This window comes from Oenanthe melanoleuca, chromosome 17 (assembly GCF_029582105.1).
Source record: "Oenanthe melanoleuca isolate GR-GAL-2019-014 chromosome 17, OMel1.0, whole genome shotgun sequence".
Taxonomy (NCBI): Eukaryota; Metazoa; Chordata; class Aves; order Passeriformes; family Muscicapidae; genus Oenanthe; species Oenanthe melanoleuca.
Window position 1 is genome coordinate 5,095,144 of NC_079350.1, and position 23,923 is coordinate 5,119,066.

General features: G+C 48.8%; 2 protein-coding genes across 3 annotated transcripts in view; one reads left to right on the forward strand and one right to left on the reverse strand.

Moving 5' to 3' along the window:
- The first annotated feature begins 1,857 nt into the window (after nt 1-1,857).
- Nucleotides 1,858-2,229, forward strand: QRFP (pyroglutamylated RFamide peptide). The gene has a single exon (XM_056505355.1). The coding sequence runs from the start codon at nt 1,858-1,860 to the stop codon at nt 2,227-2,229; it is 372 nt and encodes a 123-aa protein (XP_056361330.1).
- Nucleotides 2,230-6,659: 4,430 nt separating this feature from the next.
- The window catches only part of ABL1 (ABL proto-oncogene 1, non-receptor tyrosine kinase), a 77,124-nt gene continuing 59,860 nt past the window's right edge, over nt 6,660-23,923 (reverse strand). For both annotated transcript variants that reach the window (XM_056505036.1, XM_056505037.1), the window contains exons 4-11: nt 22,759-23,031; nt 18,891-18,975; nt 18,358-18,535; nt 16,032-16,216; nt 13,772-13,924; nt 13,052-13,141; nt 12,559-12,723; nt 6,660-10,232 (exon numbers count right to left, since the gene is read on the reverse strand). In XM_056505036.1, the coding sequence (XP_056361011.1) occupies nt 8,533-10,232; nt 12,559-12,723; nt 13,052-13,141; nt 13,772-13,924; nt 16,032-16,216; nt 18,358-18,535; nt 18,891-18,975; nt 22,759-23,031 (2,829 nt within the window). In that variant the 3' untranslated portion in view covers nt 6,660-8,532. The remainder of the gene's footprint in view (nt 10,233-12,558; nt 12,724-13,051; nt 13,142-13,771; nt 13,925-16,031; nt 16,217-18,357; nt 18,536-18,890; nt 18,976-22,758; nt 23,032-23,923) is intronic.

Here is a 23,923-nt window from a genome sequence, read left to right on the forward strand (position 1 = left end):
GTCTGAGGAGGCTTCCCAGGGCTCCCTGCAGGACTTTGGGGTGGCCCTGGGGCTGGCAGGGTGGCAGGTGTCCGTGCCAAGGGGACCTGCTGCCTGCTCTGATGGACAGAGCACCGAGTGATGCCCTCAGTCCCTCCCTGCTGCCACCTCCCATTCCACTGCCACAGCCAGGACAGACCTGGAGGGGACAGCAGGGTGCCTTGGGGACATGTTCCAGCACTGGTGGCTGTGTGTGTTGACCAGGGAGGGTGGGAGCACCTGGGCGTGTCCATGTGGGGCCAGCCCCTAGGCGGGTTTGGGGATGCAGGGGTCTCCAGTGGTGTCTGTGCACACAAACATTTGTGTGAGACCCTCAACATCTGCACACAAGGACACACCAGCCAGGTGATGGGGACATACCTGGTCCCTAAATGAGACCCTCCATCCCAGCAGCATCCCTGACAACTGCCAGGGACACAAGGCCAGCTCCCAGCTGCTCCTCCAAATGAGGCAGCAAACGAAGGCGGCGCGTTAATGAGTGGCGTTGCTGTGCTCCCATTGTGGCAGCTCCACCAACCCCTGTCCCCTCCATCCCCCTTCAGCTCCCTCCTCGAGGATCCCACCCTCTCCTCTCTGTGGCCACACGTCCAAGGGTGACATGGCAATCAGCACCAGGGGCTATTTAATGGCCCAGGGCGGGCTGGCCGCTCATCTGACACAGAGAGGTGCCAGGGGCGGCAGCGCTGGGCAGCACCGAGCTGCAGAGGTAAGTGACTGGTGGCCGTGTGTCTGTCTGTCTGTCTGTCCCTGCTTTACACCCCTGCCTGCATGGGCAGCACAGCCAGGGAGGAGTCAAAGGCTGGTGGGAAGCAGCTGGAGACCCACTAGCACCGCCAGACCCCAGGATGGGAATTTGGCAATTTGGCTCCATGAGGGGCAACGGGGTGCAAAAAGGGAGAGAGCAGAGCAGAGGTGAGGTGTGAGAAAGGTAGGGGTGAAGCCAAAGTGAAGCCTCCAGGCTGAGGGGTGTTGGGAATGGCAGGCAGGGCTTGAGTGCACATGGATCTGGTGCAGGAGAGAGAAACAGCCCCCTTAGGCAAGCATGGAGCGACAGCCTGGCCCCAAACACCTGCTGCAGATTTTAGGGCAAAATCCCAGATAATAAATAATAATAATAATAATAATAATAATAATAATAATAATAATAATAATAATAATAATAATAATAATAGTAATAATAATAATAATAATAATAATAATAATAACCCGTTTCCTCTTTCTGAGCCTTTGTGGGAGGAGGAAGGGAGGCAGAGCAGCCCTGTCCCTGCTGAAGGTCACCCCACTGCCTGTGGCACTGCACGTCGCTCAGGATTTCACTCCCTTCTCTCTGCTCAGACCCCTCTGCCAGGGTAGCCCCGAGCCCCACAAGGCAGAGGGATGCTCAGCACCTTCCTGTGCCCCTGTGTCACCCAGGCACAGCGGCAGGACCCGCTCCTGGGGGCGGTCAGGGGGATTGATGCTCCAGGAGGAACAGGCAGCTCTGGAGCCCCCTGCCCTGCCCTGCCCGGCTCTCCCCCCAGCCCAGCACAGCCAGAGCCCGGCTGTGGAGCAGCTGCAGGGCTGGAATCTGTGAGCCCGGCAGGGCTGGAATCTGTGCGCACAGAGCCGCTGCCGATGAAGGGCAGCAGCTCTCAGGAGGCAGGGAGGCAGCTCAGACCTCAGCTGGTGCTTGGCGCTGGTGTGGGGGCTGCAGAAGGAGCAGTGGGTGCCGGGGGGGTCCAGCAGCGGCTGCTTTGGGATGGGGAACTGCCTCAGCCGCTGCCCGAGGATGCTCGGAGCTTCACTGACAGTCCTCCCCCTTTGCTGTGCTTGCCCCAGATGAGAGCACCCTACTCGCTGTCCTGCCTCTTCCTGCTGAGCCTGGGAGCCTGCTTCCCTCCGGGCGAGCGCTGGGAGCCGGGACCCGCGGGGGAAGGGGCTCTGCTCGGGGCCGGCTGGCAGGCGGAGGGCCGGGGTCCCGGCTGGAGGGCAGCGGCCAAGCGGAGGAGAAGCGAGGAGCTGGACGCGCTGCTGAGCATCGCCCGGGAGCTGCGGGGACACGGCGCAGGGCAGCGGCCGGGCCGGCGGGGGGACACCGAGCTGCTGCCCAGCGCGGGGGAGAAGCGCAGCGGCGCCCTGGGCAACCTGGCCGAGGAGCTCAATGGCTACAACAGGAGAAAAGGGGGCTTCACCTTCCGCTTCGGGAGATGAGAGCCTGGACTTGATTCTCCAGCTCCTGCGGGTCACCCCGTCCCGTCCTTCCCTTCCGTCTCACCTGGGTTTGCTCGGACTAAAGGCTGTCGGGGGTTTTGCTGCTGGGGTTGCCTTGGGGAGGGGGGAGGCTGCGTTTGCTCCACTCCCACCCCTGCTCCAGATCTCCCATCCCTGCTCCCGACCAACGAAAGAAGAGGAGGGTTCCTTAAGGAGGAATCACCAAATCCCTTCCCTGATGGCACACAGCTCTTGCTGGGGCACGGGGAAAGGGCCTGGGCTGGGCGTCCAGGGCTGCAGGGCTGGCACATCGGGACAGGCAGCGCCAGCAGGGCCAGGCAGCAGGGCTGGAGGGTTACAGCAGGGTAGTTCTGGTGCTGATAGCCCCCAGGGACTGCCTGTAGTCCAGGGCCAGCCGTCAGGGAGGAGAGGGTCCCTCCGAGCTCTCCACCGAGTTGCTGCTCTCCTGCCTATTAAGGAAAAGTCCCTCCGGCAGCAAATTCTGCTTAGTGTCAAGATGCCTCTTACACGAGGCAGCTCCTGCCTGCAAAACCAGGGCAGAGCAGCGGGGCTCGAGAAAATCTTGTCCTTAGCAACCCCTGGTGTGAGCACGGAAACCTGCCCTGGCACCAGCATTCCTGCCAAGCCCCAGCGCCCTGCTCATGCCCCCAGACTCCTCACCAGGGTCAGACACCGATGTCTGACCTTCACTGTCCTTGTCACACCACCCCAGCTCCTGCCTGACAGCCTGGCCCTTCCAACACCTTCCTGGCCTCATCACCACCTAATCCCAGCTGTAGCTAGTGCAGGATTTTGGGTGCACAAGGACTGAAACGAGCTCCTGCACTTTCCAGGACCATTGAGAGGTGCTCCAGTCACTGGTGGTGCAGCTTTGAGAACCATTAGCCCCAAAAGCCAGCACAGAAAGAACCCCAATGCCCAGCCACTGCCTTTCCCTCTTTTGGGCAGATTTAGCTCTGCCAGTCCCAGTGTTTTCCCTGTGCCTGCCAGAGGTACCAGCAATCAGAGCTCTAACTACCTGCTGCAGGCACTCACGGCAACTTGCACACCGAGCCACTGCTGATATTTCATTGCAGGCACAAAAATGAGCCGGGAGATGATTTGCAAGCGCTAAATTGCACCCTCAAAAATCAGAGACCGTGGCAGGACTTGGTTGGGGGAGTAAAAAGATTGAAAAAAACCCCTAAATCAGGCTGCAAGAGGTGCATTGTAATATCCATCAAGCAGACAGACCACTTAATGCAGTGCTGTGTGAGTCGTTCTGGCAGCAGCAGCAGTGGCTGAGGCTGAACGGAGGAGCTGGAAACAGTGATGGGGCAGCAGCAGGTGCAGGGAGCGATGGAGGCAAGGACCAGGAGACACTCCAGGTTTGCAGGGACACAGTGCCAGGATTTGGCCCTCAGGCGAGGAAACAATGGCTGTGAAGGTGAGGAAGGGCATTTCCTGGGAAATTTTTCCTGCAGCCCTGGGGATGGCACACCGGGAGCACAGCAGTGACCGCGGGTGGCACCCGGGGGCTGAGCCCAGGCAGGTCCCCACCCCAGGCACCCCCAAACCCCTCTCCATCCCTCCCAATTCCCTCTTTGGATCGGGACGCAGCGGAGACGGAGCTTTATCGATGTTTCCATGGCAACCATTTCCCCCCACCCCTTTCTTTTGAGTGTTCAAACCATCAATAAACACGCACTGATCAATTTTACCCTGCGCTGGAGTCGGGGGGAGGGATGGAAGGGGGGAAGGGGGAAGAGTTTTGGAGTAACTCTGGGTCAGTGAGGGCTTGTAAATGCCTGGCTTTGCTGTGATGGATCATTGCAGGGGAAAGTGGCACTGACTGCTGCAGAAAGGGGAAGGAAACCTGCTGGGCAATGCTGTGGCTGCGGGGATGCCTGGGCTCCTGCACTCAAGTCCCAGAGAGGAACAGGCTCAGAGCAGCCTCATAAAAGCTCACACATAATGAGGCTTTGATTGATGTGCAATAACCTCTGTAGAACTCACTGAAAATTGGAGCACTTACCTGGCAGGTGGGACAGAGCTGGGCTCAGCCCCCACGCCCCAGGGCTCCTTGATGTACAGCTTGGTGCCACCAGGGCAATGCCATCACCCCCTCACCCTCTGCCAGGAAAGGGGCTCCTGCCAGGCTGTGACACGGGGCAGGGAGGGGCCACGGCAGCCCTGGACTCCCCACAGCACACCTTAGGGAGCCTGGGAAGGGGCAGCATTCCAGGCTCCTGATTACTGCTCCTTGGTGATGATTGCTGGGGAGGGGAGGTGAAAGTGAATGGAAAATAACTGCCTGGAGCCTGGGGGTGTGGCTGGGAGGAAGAAAGGGGGAACATGCCAAGAACGACCCCTGAGGGGCTGGAAAGCCCAACTCTACACCCCTTCCCAGTTCCTCTGCTCCCCAGGGGACACCCAGACCCCAAACATCTTGGAGAGGTGGAGAGCTCAGAGCCCACCCACACACCAATCCACATGGATCAAACAGGCTCTGGATTCCTCTACACACGGCCAGTGGGGAGCAAAGCAGGCATTGCCATCACTGCTGGCACTCTCCATCAAACACACAATAACTTTCCCTGCCCAGGCACTACCCTTGGCCCTCCCCTGGCCTCTGCTCATCTGCTCCACTCCCACAGGCTGCCCCTCTCTGTTCCTCCAGCCCAGGCAGACCTGCAGCACGACAAACACTCACAACAGGAACAGCAAATCCCAGAAACCCCAAGGATCCTCTGCAGAGGAAGAGCCCGGTTTAATTGTGTCCCAGGGACCCATGAAGAGGCTCTGTGTATCATAACTGGGTCATGCAGGCTGCAGGAGCACAGGTGGGACCTTTACCAGCAGAACTGATGGTAGGACAAACACAGAACCCTCAACAGGGGGGTGATGGCTGGGAAAACGTTCAGCCCGGGCTGGTTTGCAGGTCAGCTTTGTGCTGAGCAGCACTGCCAGAGGACAGCTCTGAGCCCAGCCTCAACAGTGAAAACACCACTGGCCCAGCCAGCCTGACCATAAAAACATTTGTAAGAAAAAGAGTGAGCATAAAACACTGACCACATTTTACATCTTGTGACAAGCAACTTCTCAATAAAAAGCAAGATGACATTAAAGGAAAACTTAAAAGAGTGAACATTGTAATTTCAAAGACACGAAAACCAAAACAAAACCACAAACACAGCTATTTTTCCCCCAGAGCACTCTCACTTTCAAGCTCAATAGCCTTGAAAATTGGAGCAATCAAACTGTTAAATGCATCGATCTGTTAAATCAACTCCTACTGTACTCAGCTAAATTTAGTCTTTAATCCCCTCTCTCTCACTCCCAACACTGCAGATCTGGGGGCTCTCCCCAGCCAGGTCAGCACCCTCTGCCTTCCCACGACACCATGGACTGGTCCCTCAAGCCAGCAGATATGGAAATCACCAGGAGTGATTGCATTTAGGGCCAGGTGAAGCTTCTCCACCTTCCCTCAGCCCACAGCTACTCACCACATTCAGGTTTGGACACTGACTTCGCCAGAACTCCCAGAGTGCTGCTCACTGCAGCTCTTCCCTTTGCTGTCCTGTGCCTTGCCAAGTGAAGGCCTTTAATTTCGTTTATATTCACCTGTGCATCCTCCTGCTTTTCCTTCACCTTCTTCATCTTCACCACCAGCAGCCAAAGCAGTTGCTGTCACAGCATCCCAAGGTTTCCCAAGAGCCTTGTTCTCCCTGCCCTGGAGTGAGCAGATCCTGGTGCCAGAACCCACAGATGTCACCAGGGACTTAGAGAGGGGATTAGAAATGCAGAGAACTGGGTTACAACCCAAAACATCACTGTGGAACTGTGGGACCTCGGGCACACCACATATTGTTACCTGTTCTTGTTTCCTTCTCATCATTTTTCAGTCTTTAACATCTTCATCAATTAAAGCAGTGGCTCATTTTAGAGGCTGCTCAGTACCTGGAAATGTCCCTCCCTAAAGGTTTACCAGAAAGGCTGAAGGGAAACAGAAAATAAGAATGGGCAACCAAAACTGAAGGAGGGAACTGTATGAGGAGAGAAACTCATGGGTCATTTCACAGCAGAGGAGGAGGAAAAAACAACAGCAGCTGAATTACAGACTACAAACCATTAACAGAGTAAAAGTTTAGTCAAATCTCTGAAATAAATCTCCTTGAAGACAACAGCAAAGTCTTTGATTCAGAAGAGGTGATGACACAGTGTTACTCTGTGCATCTCCTTTTTTCTCCTGACTTGCCAGAACCAGATCAAAAGAACACAGGAAAAGGAAAGGGCTGCTGGCCTGGCTCTGACCATCCCACTGTGCTGAAGGGTCACAGTGAACCCAAACAGGGAACTCCTGGTTTTGGATGAGGAGTCTAAGGGGAGTCAACTGGGTTGGAAAAGCCTCACCAACAGACAAAAACAAGTTTTCCTCAACATTGATTTATTTTTAAATATACTACACAAGAGAGACTGGAATAAAAAAAAACAAATCAAAAAAATGGAAATAGAGAAAGAGAGAAGAATTGAAAGTCATGTACAGAAACAATCTGTACTGGACTAAATTAAAGGGGAAACGACCCCCTTAAGTATCACAGAGATGAAGGACAGAGCTATTTACACACTGTAAAAAAGACAAGTCTACAAAAGTGTGTAATAACGAGATACAAATGTATAATATAGTGGCACAATATGTTATCAAAGTAAAAACAGTACCTCCAGGAAAAAGACAATTCAAGGGTTGGGTTTTTTCTTACATTTTTAAAGGCAGCCTGTGGCAGAAATGTGTATTTTCTTTTGAACATTTGTCATGTGTTAAGTCATGGCTGTTTGTGAGGGTGAGAAGTGTCATGAACACACAGAGTGAACTACTAGAAATCTGATACAAAACAAACAGTTCCAAAGAGAACAGCATAAAATACAATTGAAGGCAATTAGTGTTTAAGATACACAAGAGGGGTCACGAGTTACAGGGGAACAGAAAACGGGAAATGTGTTTTTCTCATGTTTGGAACTGTTAAGAGGAGTTAAATTGCACTGTTAATAGCCCTAAACCTTGTTCTTTCACTATTGTCACGAGTCACAGTTAGTTCCCAGCATTAATTGGGAAGGTCACAGGACCTTGGCAAGGAAGGCCAGGAGTCTTGCTGTCAGCATGTTGTGGCAGTTTCCTGGGGAGATGCACCCCAGAGAAGTGTCTGCAGTCTCCACAGATCCTTGTTTGCTGCTGGATGGAACCACGCTGCCATGAAGGTAGGAATGTTTTTAACCCCAGGGAACTGGCACTGGAGCTCCTCCCAGGGGGTTCCAGTGGCACAGAAAGGCAGGCACCACAGCCCATCAAAGCACAGGGCTCTGCAGGAGGGCAGGGGCCAGGCTCCAGCTCCCTTCACAAAACAAAAAGCTGGAAATTCGACTGGAGACACGGCAGCTCTCACCCACTGTGATGTGCAGGCTCAGCCCAGCAGTGTCTCAGAACTCACCCCGAGCCGTCTCTTCCCACTGCCACCCTCCCAGCTGCTCTGTGACACCCACCCCAAACACCAGCCCAATTAGTGTCAGACAGCACCACAGCACATCCTCCCCCAGACCTTCTCCAGGCCTGCTCTGCTGCCAGGGAGATCCACAAACAGGCTGAGAAACTACTGAAAACACAGAAATGAAGGGTAGCAGGTGAAGGGTAGCAGAGGAAGAATTTGGGCAATCATCATTTGTAGCATTCTGTCATTAAAAAAACCTTACATTAATAATTTTCCCCCTTCCCTCCCAAGCACCAAATCTGTTGCACTAGTGTCAGGTAAATGTCAGACTTGGGCCAGGGCCGTGTGCTGGGCAAACTCTCCCAAGAAATGCAGTGGGTATATTGCTATCCAGACACTCATCCTCATGTACAGAGGGGCAGAGGGAGGGACAAAAATGGCACAAAGTCCTCCTGAGGAGGATGGCATCTCAGTGTCCACCAGTCTGGCCTCAGTCTTACTGGTCTGTCCAGAACAATAAAATATTAATAAAAAGGCATGGTGTAACCTCAGCATTTAGACTTGTAGTCCACAAGGCAAGAACTCCACAGATAAGACGATTACAAGAATATGAAACACAGGGAATGTGAGTTCAGAGGGTGGGGAGTGCCTCCTTAACACAGCCCTGCCCTTAGGGCTGGGGCGTCCATGCACAGTCTGCGTCCTTGGCACAGCCCTAACCCCAACGCCCCGCTCAGTCCACACCTTACTCTCTCCACACTGGCTTTGGCCCATTGTGACTGATTGATTCACTTGCTTTGTTTCTCAGCCTGGTTTCTTGCTACCTCTGAACGATGTCGCTGATTTCTTTGACGGAGCTGAGCAGTTTGCTGAAGTCCTGGGTGGCGGCAGGGCCGCTGCCGGCGGTGGCCGGGCAGATCTGAAGCTCCCGCAGGTTGTTCTCCAGCTTATTGATGGCCTCCCGAAAGGCAAACTTGTTCCTCATCTGCTGGATGGAGTCCACGTAGCTCACGCAGAAGGTGTAGAGGTTCTTGCCAGCCTCCAGGACGGCGCTGTGGCTGGCCATTTGCTCAGAGTTCTTGCTGATGGCGAGCCGCAGAGCCTCGGTGCTTTCCAGCACCACCCCTTTGGTGATGGTGCCACTGGCAATCCTCTCCGGGGGCTGCCGGGTCTTCCGCAGCGACACCCTGGTGGATATGAGGGGGATGAAGGCTGTGGATGACGTCTGCTCCCCGCCTGGGGCAGAGGGTACGGATGAGGAAGAGGCAGCTGGGGTTGCTGTGCTCAGCAGCAGCTTTGTAGAGGACTGTGGCTTTGGTACAGAGGGGATCCCCAGCTTTTTCACACCTTCCCCTGACTGGTTTGGCTTGACAGCATCACTGCCTGCAGCCTCTCCAACCTGAGTCAACTGTTTGGATTTCGGCCCAGACACCACATCTGCTGCTGCTTCATGGCTGGGGCTGTGAGAAACCTTCCCAGGCTTGGCAATGGAGGATGAAGACAGTGGGAGTGGAGGGGCTGGTTTCAGCTTCGATAACTTCCCTTTGTCCTTCCCTGCAGACTCCGAGGTCTGCTTGAGCCTCCTCAGGCGTGGCTCCTCAGAGGAAGCTTTGCTGGCCCCCACGAACCCAGCAGGGTTGGGTTTGGCAGCAGAGCCTTGGTCCATCATCACAGTGGTACCTAAGGCACTGGATTTGACTCCATCATCCTTGTGGAGCCCACTGGAGGAAGGAGGGGCAGCAGGTTGCCTACGGCCAAGTTTTGGAGTCAGGGTGGGAGGGCTGGAACCAGGGCTGGACTCTGCATCTTTGAACACATCATCAGCAGTCTCCTCATTCTTCTTAAGCAGCCGTGGAGGAGGGGTCACTGTTCCCCTGACAGACACATCAGCCTTGGCCTCGTTCGCCCGCTTCCGAGGCAGCGCCGGCTTCTCGCTTTTGTGCCCCCCGAAAGTGGAGGAATCAAACTGGCGCCCCGTGGACTGCAGATCCCGGGGCAGAGTCACAGATTTCCACTCCGTGTCCTTCGCTCCATGGGGCACACAGGAGGCTGAGCAGGACCTCAAGAAACGCTTGCTGGAGTTGGAGCTGCTCTCCTCCTCACCAGCCACCCCTCGGCCGCTGCTCATCGTGCTGGACTTCTTCCGTAAGTGGGGAGACAAGAACCCAGAGTTCCCAGTCACGACCCCATTGGTGACACCAGCCCCGTTGCTTGGGCTCTGGAACTTGGAGGGGTCAGCTGTGTCTGCAGGGGAGGCAATGAAAGCCCCGTTGCCAGCATCCCTGCACTCCTCCTCCCCGCCCGCCCTGCGCTCCGCGTGTCCGTCCATCTCCCTGAAGGAGCTGCTCCGTTTCGGAGGGGTAGGGGCAGTTTTCTTCTTCTTCTTGATCAGGGCACTGAAGAGGTTGTGCTTTTTGTCTTTTGGAAGCAGCCGCTCATCTTCATTCAAACTGCTCTCCAGGGCCACCCTCTCCTTCCGTGGGAGCAAGGGAGAAACAGCAGGTTCGTGATCCAGGGCATCTGCAAGGGAAAAGGAAGGTTTTCTGAGTAGTGCTCAGAGTCAGAATAACCCATTTTCTTACAGGATCAAACCAGTGCAGCACCTCCAAAAGGTGCAGGTTCTCTAAACAGACACAACTTCGGAGCAGAAATAAAGTAAGTGCAGCCACACTCAAGCCTGGACTGAATGTGGTCCATGATCCTGCATCCATTTATTCCTGAGGTGGCCGCCAAACTACTTTCCCTGTGGGTTTCTGAGTGGAAGAGCGACATACAAACACTACATGTTTGTGTTCTGATTCCCCTCCTTAATCTGGAGACTTGTCTAAACTTCACACTGTGAAGAAGATAAATACGAAGCAGCCTTTGCTTTAGTCCCTGAGCTATTGCTGTCTTTTGAATCGCTGACCCTCTGAATTAATAAGGCACCACTGTAACCCACCTCCATCCCCAGGCTCCTCGTTCGTTTTCCTGATGTCATCCTTTGTGGGGAATGGAAGTAACTGTTTCATGAGCAGAAATCCAGATCTATGTATGACACTGCAGGTCATATATAGAAGCTCAGCTTTGTACAATAGCAGAGACAGGGGCAGTGCCAGCCTCCTCCAGCAGCGCTGCTGCAGAGGGAAGCGATGGGGTGACCCTCTCTCCACTCACAAGCGGCACTTAAAAATGAATAATGGTTTATAATAAATTCATAGAGTCCTGAAGGTCTCTGTGTTTGACTGACAGAGGGGCTCCTTCCCAGGCCAAGCACTCCAGTGGCATTCTAATCCAAAGGAGGAATGCCTGCAGGGCAGCATATACATTTACAGCTTGACTAGGCAGCAAGAAGGGAGATGAAGCAGAGTCATAAGGAAGGATGCTTCTTAGTCACAAACTGGTGATCATCATGCTATGGGTAGGATTTTGGCTGAGGAATGGATTTTGGTTGAGGAGAGACAATTTGAAAAAAAAATAAAAATTGTGTACTTTGAGAGGACAACATGTTTACACAGAAACACTGCAATTACACCATTCCCAAGGGACTCAGAGAGACCTGGACAGCCAGAAGAGCCAGACCATGGCCTTAATGACACAGGAGAGGTTTAGAAATCCAGAGAAAACTAGCAGCTAGCACTGAGGATCAGCTTCCAGCTGCTGGACTTGCCATGGAAACACTGACAATTGGAAGGAAAACTGCAATAAAACTTTATTTTGAAAAAATTTCTTCCACAGTAAAGAATGAAATGATTCCCAGAATAATGTTAAAATCATATTATGCCTGCTGTACTTGAATTTCTCAAAGCTCTCAAGTATTTAAATGAAATTATTTTAACTTCAAAAGTTTGTAATAATAGGCAATTATATTTCCTATATATGGTAAATAACCTTCCTTCCTAAGTCACTGATACTTTCTTCTCCTGACATTTTAAATCCCCTCTTTTTTCCCCTCCTCTGCCCAGATGTACATTGGGTACTGAAACATTACTACTGGGTGAATCTGACACTACACAAAAGAGGTCAGTCACATGAATGGTCAGAAGAGGCAGCCTCAACAGGAGCTGCAAAAACCCACTGCATTTCATTTTACATTCTTGTATTTCAAACACAGAGCTACATACAGCTCCTGTACTCATTCAGCCTTTTACCACTCCTTTTATTACCTCGGAATGGAAGGTAAGTGCCTGAAAAAACTGATTGGAAGTTTAATTTTATGGAAGAGTCTGTAAATACCTTTTTGTCCCTCACTGAAATGATATTTGGTGCCTGCCAAGAGCAATACTCTTCTGTGCTGCAAGCACAAATCTGCTAGGATGGAACAGTGAAGAAACCTCCCTTATGGGGCTTGCTAAACCTGAGCTATCACCCTGCTTTAAATTATGCAGCGTGGTAGTGTAAAGTGGCTTGAACACAGCAGATTACCCAGGACTCAGATGCAGTGGGAGATCCCACTGATAGCTCCTGCCAGAGAATGGAAAGAGGATATGATCAGAGAGCTCTATGCTCAGGCTCTGGTCTTTAGGGAGCTGCAGGCAACAGCCATTAAGTTAAAAGAACTCCAAGGGCTTCTCTAAGCAACAGCAGGGAGATCACCAGTCCCTCAGCCAGTTAAGGATTCACACTCCCAGCTGCTGTGTGTATCTGGCTCCAGAATTAACAACCTACCTTTGCAAAAACTAATAAAAGGAGTTCTGGACCCAGGACAGCAAACTCAGCAGCCTGTCACCCAGAAACACAGCGCTGGTACAGAGAGATGGCACCTGTTATTAGGCACAGCTCTGCCTACGTGAGGGCCTGGAGCTAGATGTGCATTTTGTTTCCCCCTGTATTTCCTGCAGGAATAATGACTTTAATTAAAACCTACCACATTCCCCCTGGCCTCGAGCATGTGCAGTCTCCAAGCCCTCGTTGGCATCTTTGCTTTCGGCAGCTCTCCTCGATGTTCGCGTTTTGGTTGGCAACTCTGGGGCTTGCAGGAAATTGCTCACTACACTCCTCATGCCCTTCTTTCCCAATTCCTTCTCCACCTCTGCAATGCACAGAAGAAACACAATCACTGCAATCAACTGAAGATAAAAAACTATTGCTCTGTCTGGAATTAGTAGCACAAAAGAAATGCAAACAACACAAAAGAGGGGGTTCCTTAGGGTTGTTCAGTCATTTGGCCCTTTAAAATGAGATGTTTGCCCAGAAAAAAAATACCCACATGTAAACAAATAATTGCTTTCTACATCATTTACACCAGGTACTATAACACAGGACTGAGTTTCACTGCCAAGCAGTCCATAACAGGCAGAGTTAAGGATGCAAGCAGCCCTTTCCTCACCCCTGGAACTGCTGGTCCAACAGGGACCTACCATCCGAGATGCTGGATTCCTGAAACATCGTTTCAAAGGCCTGATGGATCTCAGCAAAGGAGGGTCTATCAGAAGGACTCCACTGCCAGCCTGAAAAAAAGCACACCACCACTCAAAACTTCCCTCCAGCAGCAGACACTCAGTACTCTGCACCAGGAGGAGCCAGAAATCACAGCTCCCTTCCAATACACTGAGATAAAATACTGACATGAAAATCTGATTTACAGGGTGCTGAGCGTCTGCAACCACTTTGGTTCAGTGACAGCTGCAGACACCCAGCATTCCCTAAATCAGGTTTTGGTGTCAGTGTGTGACAGTAGGTGCTGAGCACTGCTGGGGAAAAGTGCAGGGCACTGAGTCACGTTCCAAAAGGCCACAGTGAAGAGTCATAGTCAGTCCTGCAAGAAACCAAATGAAGCTCCTGCTTCATCCTTGGAGCACAAGCTTTTCTTTAAGTTGTCAGGAAAAAGGAGACAAAGGAAGCATTGAGATCCACAACAAATCTCCTCTCTGGGCCTGTGGGCTCCTAGTAGAGATGAACAGCTGGTTTCATAACATGCTCATCCTCTAGAGAAAGCAGTTTTACCTAAACACTTCCACACAGCACTGCACCTTCCCTGCAACTGGCAGGGGACTCTCATGCCTTGTGGTACATAGCCAGACTCCTGCACTTTTATTGCACCCTCCCAGAGCTACAAAGCAGGGCTAAGAAACACTTACATGCTCTCATGAGCTCATAAACTTTCTCAGGACAGCCTTCAGGACGCTCCATACGATAGTCCTTCTCCAACAGCTCATAGACTTGAGACAGGTCAATCCCAGGGTAAGGGGACATACCATAGGTTGCAATTTCCCACAGCAGAACACCAAAGGCTGCAGTAGAGAACAAGGGCGAACCAAAAAAAAAAAAAGGGGGAGGAAAAAAAATCAATAAGCTTTTTTTTCATCTTGAATCTGAGAGGCTGTTTAGTGGGAGTAGTCACTAAATGGTGCTGCACACTTGGACCAGCCCTGGGTGGCTCAGATCCCATGCTCAGCAGCAGCTTAAATGTTAAAGAAGCGTAACAAGCCTCTCCGTCAGCACAGACAAGTCTCCTGCGATATGACAGGGTAGAATTAGACTAATTTTCAATGTATCAGTTGTCTCAGACCTGAACGCCTTGAGATCCTTCAAGTCCTATTAGAGGCACAATTAAGAGACTTCACAGTGGATTAGCTGAAACCGCTTCACTGCTGCACTGCAGTCGCTCTCTCAGTGTGGCAGCTCCTCTCATTTGCAACCTCTCCCTGGAGGACTCGCACATTTTAATAGCTCAGTGTTTTTGGGGTGCCCTTGTTTAGCTGCAGTGTGGTCTGGAAGGGGAATTTGGGAGGCAGCAGTGAGAGGAAAGTTTCAGCAGTTGCTACCAATGAGATTTGGTGAGGGTGAAACATTTTGGTCCCAGGGAAAGCTGAATAGGAAAAGGGAGAGCACAAAAAGGGTCTTGGAACAGGCATTCAAGTGGCAGCAGTCAGTGGGGATGCAGGTCAGCCATGGGGTCAGGCAGCTAACCCAGGAGTCAGGCACACAGAATAAACCCAACACCAGTTCAACAACCTGCATGTAATTAGTTCAGTCACCCTATTCTGTTCTTAACCTGAAGAGAAAGCGATTACAATTCTGCATAAGTAAGGAAATCACATCACATTACATGGCAACGCCACCAAGGGCAATTTACATTAGACATTTCTGTGCACAATTTTCTTTGATTGCTGTCTTGAGGCAGTGAGGTGAAAACATCTAAACCCTGGCGTGCCCAGCAGCAGCCCTGGCCTGCGGGGACAGCTGATCTCAGATGAGATCCCAAAGTCCACTGCCCCAACTCTGCTTCCTGAGGTTACATTAACCCTAACTAAAGATACCCCATATTCCTTTGGGATCTTTCCTCCCCAGAGTACTCTGCTACTGAAAGGCACCAGGGATCCTGCACCCACCACAGCAGTACAGCAACATCCTAAGACTATGGCAGATACTCAGCAGCCAACACCACACAGAAACCCAAAGCAGCAGGAACACCTTTGTGAGCAATCACACACTCCTTGGGAGGCTGTTTTGGCTTTTCCTCCTCCCTCTACAAAATATTTTACATCAGCCATACACCTAAAAGTTTTCTCAGCATAAAACCTTTCTCTGCACATTTTTCTCCCCAACTGCAGAAAACTTCATCTCTGCTCCCCTACTGTCTGTTGGCTTATACACAGAGGATGCTCAGGATATCATTTTCCAAGTGCCTTTGGGACCACATTCCACAAACTTCTATCTCATGCCACTGGGCACACTTGAGAATTTGACCAACAGCTATGGCAGAGATATAAAACCCAAAGAAAGGCTGATAAAATTACAATGAGATTTTCTGTGGTCAGATTTGATACAATATAGCTCCATTCAGCTAAGCCTACTCTTATCACTAGCACTTCAGGGCTCTTCAATAACCATTTGTCATCAAATTTTCCCTCTGCTTCTCCTCATCTCATTGCAAAGATTATTCTCTTAAAATGCAGAAAGACAAGCTTGGAGCTATCACTAGACAGATACACACATAATTATTTTTTTAACATAAAACGAACGAGATTCTTTACTCCTTGAAGTAGTTAGAAAGTTTTTGGCTATATAATAATGTATCACTTCATGGTCCTGTGCCAGAACTTCACCAAGGCAGCAGCACTGGTGCCCTTCAGCCCCATTTCATACATTTCTATAAACACTATAGTATCTTTTCGTATTTGCCAATAACTCAAATAAAATCAGGTGGGCATTCTCTGTGCTCTGCTCTGAGACTGCCAAGCAGAGATTAACTCCTGCACTGACAAGCTCACAGAACAACATGGCTCAAACCAGGGAACCTGCTGCTCCCTCCTGAAATGTTCCACAGCAGCCTCATTTCACAGCCCTGGAAAAGAAGACTATCATCTGCATTCATCTGTCCATGCAAATTCTTACCCCAGACGTCAGATTTAATGGAGAACTTGTTGTAGGCCAGGCTTTCTGGTGCAGTCCACTTGATGGGGAATTTTGCTCCAGCGTGGGCTGTGTAGGTGTCACCCGTCATTAACCTGCTCAGGCCAAAGTCTGCCACCTTCACCAAGTGGTTCTCCCCTACAAGGCAGTTCCTGGCAGCAAGGTCCCTAAAAAAGGAGACCAAAAATAGGCAATGAGAAGTCCTTAGCATCTCACTTCTAGCAATAGCAAGGAAGCCTGCTGTTCCCGAAGAAACCTGGGCCTGTGTGATTATTTTGATCCAAATATTACACAGAAATTCTGGATTACACGCACACACACAAGAGGGAAAGTTATTTTCCATTCCGTTTTCATAAGACTGTCATCCCAACTTTTTTTTTTTTTATTCTAATTTGAAGTGAGAGCTTCAAGAAGCCCCCTCACTTTCAATAAAAGCTGCCACCCTCAGGATAAAAATATTTCAAAGAAATGTCAGCGCTCAAGTTATCAATAGCTGGGGATGAGCACTGAATAAACCGAGTTTCAGTTCCTCGCTTCTTGCCCACCTCTGTAGCACTTCAGTCACCCCAGCCAACACCAGTCACTATCCAGAGCTCCTTTTCCAGTCCTTGCTTAAACACCAGGATGAGCTCCCAGCCCTGCTCTTCCTCCCAGGTGTACCACCTTTTACAGCACAACTTGTTCACAACCAGCATTTGGCCTTTGCAAACCTGCTGGAGCCTCTGCTACCAGTACTGGCATTTTCAAAGAACTGGGCAACAAGCAGATTTAACTTTTTCTCTGCATTTTTTTCCACCACTGGCCCCAGTGCACGTTGCATTTGCCACTGCCCTGGCTTGTACATGCTGTTTGCACCCTTGGAAATGCTTCAGGAGGATAAAAATGTAAAAGCACAGAAGTACATTTCTCCTAATATTAGGTTTTGTTAAAAACACTTTTCCAGATTATGTCACATTAAACTAAAAATTGATTGTACCAGGAAGCTCCTATGAGATCTTTAGATATGAGGCAGACACTGCTGTTTTTGTTGCTTGTTCTGCTCAATCAGAATAAATTAAAAAACAGAAAAAGTACATCTTAGTAGATGCCCATTTAAATTTCACAGTGTTTTTGAATGTACCTTCTTATCAATGTTGATTACTACAATGTGTATCTAAATAAAAGCTCCTTTCCATAATCAAATTCCTCCTCCTTCCTGATTCATTAAATGAGGTCAGAACACTGCATTTGAATCCATGGAAGTGAATTGTGACAACACACTTCAAATAATTGGGTAGGTGGTTATGGGGGTAGCTGATAAGGAAAAATGCTACTATTTATTTTAGATAAATGGGTCATCAGAAGTAAGAGGAAATGAAATGAATGGCAGAGAAGACAAATGAGATTCACACAAAGGCGTTTTTAAAGTTTACTTCCTGCAGGCTGAAGCAACAAAATCCTTTCAACAGAGCAAATCAAAGGCTGGAAATTTTAATTGGCAGCATCACTGTTCAATTTATTGACTGATAGCAGCATTTAACCAGGCCTTTCAAGCAGCAAAGGCAACTCATGGCTCAGAAGAGCACCTAGAACTTTACACACCGGCTTCATATTTGTCTCTATGAAAAAAACACGTGCTAATTCCATATTCCAGTTAATTGGGCAGGAAAGGTCACACTACAGCACCGAGAGCATCTTGTACAAAGCTCAGGCACTCTCCAGCCCCGGCGCAGGATGTGTCATTACATTGCCAGGAGCCCATTTCTGCAGACGAGGAACGCAAAGCTCCAGCCATAATTGCAGCACACTTTAAAGGTCAGAGTCCCTGAGACTTTTAAGACAGAAGAGATGCTTATTAAAGTGAATACACAATCTGGACAATAGCATGGAACAATCCCTGCAGTGGAAAACAAAGTGAAGCAAACAAGAAAGAACAGGGGCTGAGGCAGCGCTCGGAGGGTGATTCTGCTGTGGGGACCTGCACACATCCAGCATCACCAAGTGCAGCTGGTTTGAAAGGCTGTTAGAAACAAGGAAGTGCCTTATCTGGTCTGTGAAAAGTCCATTACTTTGAGCTTAAATTCACATTTAAGGCCTTGCCCAAAATATGTAAGTACTGATGTGTCTTTCACTTGCATCTACTTCAAAGTCAAGAGAAAAGGGCTGAGAGAAAAACCCATCCTTTGGACAGGTTAATAGACTGTGCCAGATTTGCACCAGTGTGTTAAATATATGACACCAATCAACGCTGTGATAGCCTGAAATGGAGGAAAATCCATCAAGGAATGCTCTGTGCTCGAGATTCAAGGGTGCTCACTGTCCTTCCTACCTGTGGATGAAGTTTTTCTTCTCCAGGTACTCCATGGCTGAGGAGATCTGAGTTGCCATGTACAGCAGCACCACAGCATTCACCTCCTGCCTGTTACACTCCCGCAGGTAATCCAGCAGGTTCCCATACGTCATGAACTCTGTGATGATGTAGAAAGGAGGCTCCCGTGTGCACACCCCTGGGGAACAACATAAAGTTCACAATGAATGCTGGAGAATATCTTCAGGTTTCATCTTCAAAGGCAATTTGTACCTCCAGAAGGCAGAAAAATGGGGCTCGTGGAAAGAATGGATTCTGCTTGGAAGTGGTTAATAGAGGGGTTTAATTTTCTGCTTCAGGCTCTGGCAAATTAAACATTAAGGAGACGAGATCATTAAAAATCATGTATTAGTGGTACAAATTGTGAATTTTTCCAGACAATAAGTGTCTGTATTTAAAGCCTTGGTATGGTAAGCAGCTTATCTGCTCCTTAACATCCATATCACTGCACAAGGGTTTAGTTCAAATCCCTCTGCTTGGTATTTATCACTTACCTAATAATTGCACCAAGTTCGGATGCTTGATCTCCTTCATTACTGCAGCTTCTTTCAAGAACTCTTCCACCTCCATAGTATCCTCCTGCAGAACAATTGCAAAGCTTTGGCAAAGGCAGTGTACACAAAGGAGAAACAGATTTTTGTATTAGGACAAAAAAAGAACTGCAAACTGACAACATAAGCCACAGTTCTCACACAGTAATTTTTCCCTGTAGCCACAACACAAAGCCAGGGAGTTACAAACATTAATTTATTGTATGATTTTAAAAATACATATTTTTGTCATTTTCATACTAGCTGAGCTTTCTGGGGCAAGAAAATCCATATCCCTTTTGTGCAGGGTCTCTCACAGAATGCTCAGGAGCTGAAAAGGAAAAACAAGCTTGTTCCTAACATGAAATAAAAAATACAGAAAAGGAACAAGAATGAACATAAAAGAAAGGATACACCACAATCAAATGCTTGAGAGGCTGCTGAAAGGCAGGCCCTTGGGTTCAGTGGGCAGGAATAAGAAATCCCCTCTCTCAGTCAGGGAGGCACGACTGATGGCAGCCGCTGTGTGACTGAAAGCCTAAGATTTCAAAATTCATTTCTGGCATTCAGAGCCTGACCCATGACGTATCCATTCGTGTCACTACCAATTTGCTGGGTGCCATAAAGTTACTTGGCACAGCACAAAACCAAGGAAGATACAATCTTGCTCAAAAGACATCTTTTTCTGAAGCAGATCCGCCCCAAATGGCCGGAAGGTCATTTCAAAGTGGCACAAAAATACGGATCCATTCCTAAAGCAATGTTTCTTTCTAGATCCATATTTTTTTTCAGTGATGGATTAATGTTGACAGGCTACATGGACAAAGTGTTTTAGGGAAGGATTGGAAAGGATTTACTGCTGCTGGTGAGAACGATAACAGTGGGCTGCCACTGTGAGATCCAGCCAGCTCCCTGCTCTGCACTTAGCACTGAGGACATTTTTCCAACACTTCCATTCAATCATTTACTATTCATTGCCAATTAGCTTGATTGACAGCTGCGATTTGCTCAACACACTGTCAAAACTACGAGTGCAAAGGTCCTTGTGAGCAGAACCTTAAACTGTTCTCTTTGGCAAAGGAAACTGGGTTAATAATCCAGGTTGCAAAATTATCCTAAATATGCCTTTGTCTTATTCGTGCTACACAAACCTTGGAAGGTTTGTCCTTTGCATAGCTGCTCCACAGTTTGAAATTTCTTACCTCTCAGTGACCATATTAATAGGAAGGACACATACAGAGAACCACTGTAGCAATGACCTCTCTGAAAATTTGATCTTGTGAGGAAAGGACCAAGCTTTAACTGGCTTCTGGCTCCCACTATGCTAAACCATGGCAGAAATACAACAGTTCTGGCTGTCCAGCATTTTCCCAGCACAGCACAGGGCCATGCCATGGCATTAAGGGACACCAGGGTTACATGTTGCCTAATTTAAAACACAGGCTTCTCTGCTGGGGAAAAAAATAAAGGAGAGAGAAAAAAAAAAAACTGCAAAGAAAAACCAAAGGCAGTCCTAGGGGCAGCAGAGCCGAGATGAGCAGTAAGAAATGTGCTGAGCTGACCAGCTCACAGCAGCCCAGCCATTAAATGGCTCTCAGGAGAACCAGATGTGGCCAGAGTCACGACTGGCTGCGCTTGGTCCAGTGCAGGGCACAGATCTCCCTGGCCCCACAGCCACTGCCTTGTGCTCCTGTCCAATTTGGGGCTAAAAACACAAATTCAGGGCGTGCCCTGTTGTAACAGCCCTTTATAAATACTGTGTCCTGTGCAACTCTAAGGGCTGCCAGGGGTGGATTTTAAAAGGCAACATCTCATAACCAAAACACAGTCTTGCCCTCTCCAGTTAAACACTGAGGAACAGCATGTGCTGCTTCGATCACTTCTTCTCCAGCTCTGTGCCAGCCATGAGCTATCTTTAGATACTTGATAGAAAACTGAACAACAAATGGGTGTTCATAAGCATCATTATTCAAAAAGATGCTGGAAGGACTTTTCTCCTCCTCTCTCTTTTAGTCTTTGCTCTCCTTTATCTTTCCTATAGAGGTATCTGAGGTAGATGGGGAAAGAGCAAAAAGAATCATACAAAGTTTTGAAAAACATTCTCTCAAAGGAAAATAAAATGAGTCATCCGAAGATTTGGGCAGAAGCTGCAAAAGGCTTGTTTTTCCCAGCAGAACTAAGATATAAATGTGATTTTAAAATGTTTCCCAAAACTTTGAAGAAAGCTATAATCCCACCTGTCAGGCAGTAGACTAATGGATTTAAAGAAGGTGGATTATAAATTTGCTTTTAAGGATGGTTTTAGCATGCATAATTGCATGTTGAAGTGTTTCTCAACTCTCTTCTTGGTTATTCTTACACTCCCCATGGAACATGCTGCTCCATACCACATTATGAACCACTTTCAGTTGTGTTTCATTAAATATTTATTTATTTGAAAGAGCCATGGTCTGTATTAAGGTTTCTCCTTTGCACAAACAGATTCGATGGGACAGCAAGCAATTCATCTTTGTTGATGGGTTTCAGGGAGAAGAGAACGAAAGCACCAACTTCAGTTTGGAGCAAGATGGGAAGTCTGAAAGCATCAGGAATCCTCTCACTGCAGCCAGCAGCAGGAAGATGTTACTGCAGGCTGTGCTCCAGGGAAGAGCTGAGCTCTCCTCAGCACGAGCAGGTGTTCTGCTGAACCTGGGCACATCCCAGCACTCCGAGCCATCCCGAGCAGGGACAGCACTGGATGTCACAACACTAGATGTCACTCGCTCCCTGTGCAAGCAGCACTTGGACTCCCCCGCTGGGAGCAGCAGCAGGAACCTCCAGAGTACAGAAAAGGCCAAAATGAAAATACTTTCTGCAGCCATGGCAACCCAGAAGTATTGAGGCAGCCACTGCTCCGAGAGCAAGGAAGAAATATTTTCCCCAAACCAAGGAAAGGTTCTTCCCCTGACACTGAGGCATCTACACAGTTCTCTCCACTTCAAAATTTCCATTGCAAAAAAACCAAAACGAAACAAACTAAATCCCCGGTTTTGTTTGTTTCTGCAAGACCAAACCACGTCCCCATCCGAGGAGAGAGAACATGGTGTCAAGTTCACATAAACTCCTATTAAGCAATCAAATGCAATGTGTGCAGATGGTGCCAGAAGATCTCAAGACAGTTTTATAAACATAGATGAATTAAGCAATGACCTTATGAACTCACAGAGCACTATTTGCATTTCAAGAGACAAGGAAACCAAGATGCAGAAATCAGGGAGCAGAGCCAGAAACAGAACTGATTATCCAGTTCTTCATTAAAGCCACTTATGAATTTTAATATACCTTAGCTTGCATACCATTTTTCCTCCTCTTGTGTCTTTTGATAAGAAGCAGCTGTGAACAGTTGCTTAAGACTTCCAGGTATACAGGGAGTTTGTCTTTTGAGAAAGACGCCACATAAGACAGAAAATCAAAACATGTAAAGCCTCCCTGAAGCACAGCCTTTGAATTTTATGTTGACTGACTCACAATCCTCAATTTTCCTCAATACACCAGCTTGTGCTGGTGTGCTCATCCGTGAACAGCTCACCTTTACCACACCCTGAACGCGAGACACCGCAGCACTATTTACTTTTCTAAGGTTTCATCCATTCTCCAGTAAAAATTGTGCTGTTAACATCCTCCTTTGTTTAAATACAAGTGTTACAGGTATCACACAAACCATAAGAGTATCAAGCTCTTTAAAAATACTCTATTTCCACCCTACAGCACTCAAAGGGAGGGCTGCCATCACAGCAAATACCTAACTAGAACTGAGAGCAGGCAGCTGAATGGCGAGTGCTCTGAGTCCTACCTTGAGAGTTTTCACAGCCACTGTCAGGTTGTACTTCTTCCAGACTCCTTCATACACCTCTCCATACTGGCCTCCCCCCAGCTTGTGCTTCATGGTGATGTCGGTGCGCTCGATCTCCCACTTGTCGTAGTTGGGGGACACGCCGTAGATGGTGGGCTTGTTGCGCTTGGGCGCCGGGTAGTGCAGCGTGGTGATGAGCCCATCTGCCACGGTGGAATGGTGGTGCACCAGCTCTGCCAGGGTGTTGAAGCGGCTCTCTGAAGACACATAGAGCTGGGAAGCAAAGGGGAAGGGAGAAGCTCGTTCAGGTAGTGCCCCTCAGAGAGCTCGTACACAGGAACTGCACCATGAAATTGTGAAAGCAAAGTGCGGCGTTGTTTCTGCTCCAGCCGTGGAACTGTGAGCTCCACCAGCTCTGTAACCAGCTCCAGAGCCTGAAACAACCAATGCTTACAAGGGAAAGGCATGGATTCAGGAGAAAATACATGCACTTTGCCAAAACAACAGGGCAGAAATGGCTGCAAGTAGCACTAGACTGGCATGCTGTTGCTTGAGATGTCTTTTTTCAAAAAGGTTGGTCAGTGGGACATTTCCTGGAGAGTATGGGAGGATGTCAGCCTCAGTGTCTCATCCTCACTACTACTATCTGGGTTATTTCTACCTGCCTGAATTCTCCTTGAAGCATCCCTGGCAAACCAGAGTTTTCCCTGATTTAGGCCTAAGCTTCTGTAGAAGTTTAGCATGATCAGGAGCTGGTCTGCTCCATCCCTGTGATGGGCACTGATCAATAACACAGAAGGAAAATCATTACCACTGAATGAAAACCTGCTGCGAGGCATGATAACCCATATTTGTTACCTTCTTAACATTTATACAGAAGATCCATTTTAAGCCTAAAATCCTAATGCTAAAGATAATGGACAACTGACTCCCTCCCACCAGAGCTGTGTGTTTCCAGTTTTCATCCTCAAGCCCAGTCTTCTGCCAGGCAAGGTGAAAAAGCTAGAAATTTAATTATTAGAAAAGTGCTGGTTATACCTGAAGGACAGTGAGAAATCTTTTCATCAATGTGCATTTTGCATCATAATCTAGCCTACAACACAGAAGATGGAAGAGCTCAATTTGTCACAAAGGACCAAGTCTGGCAAGGGACAAGCTTGCAGGA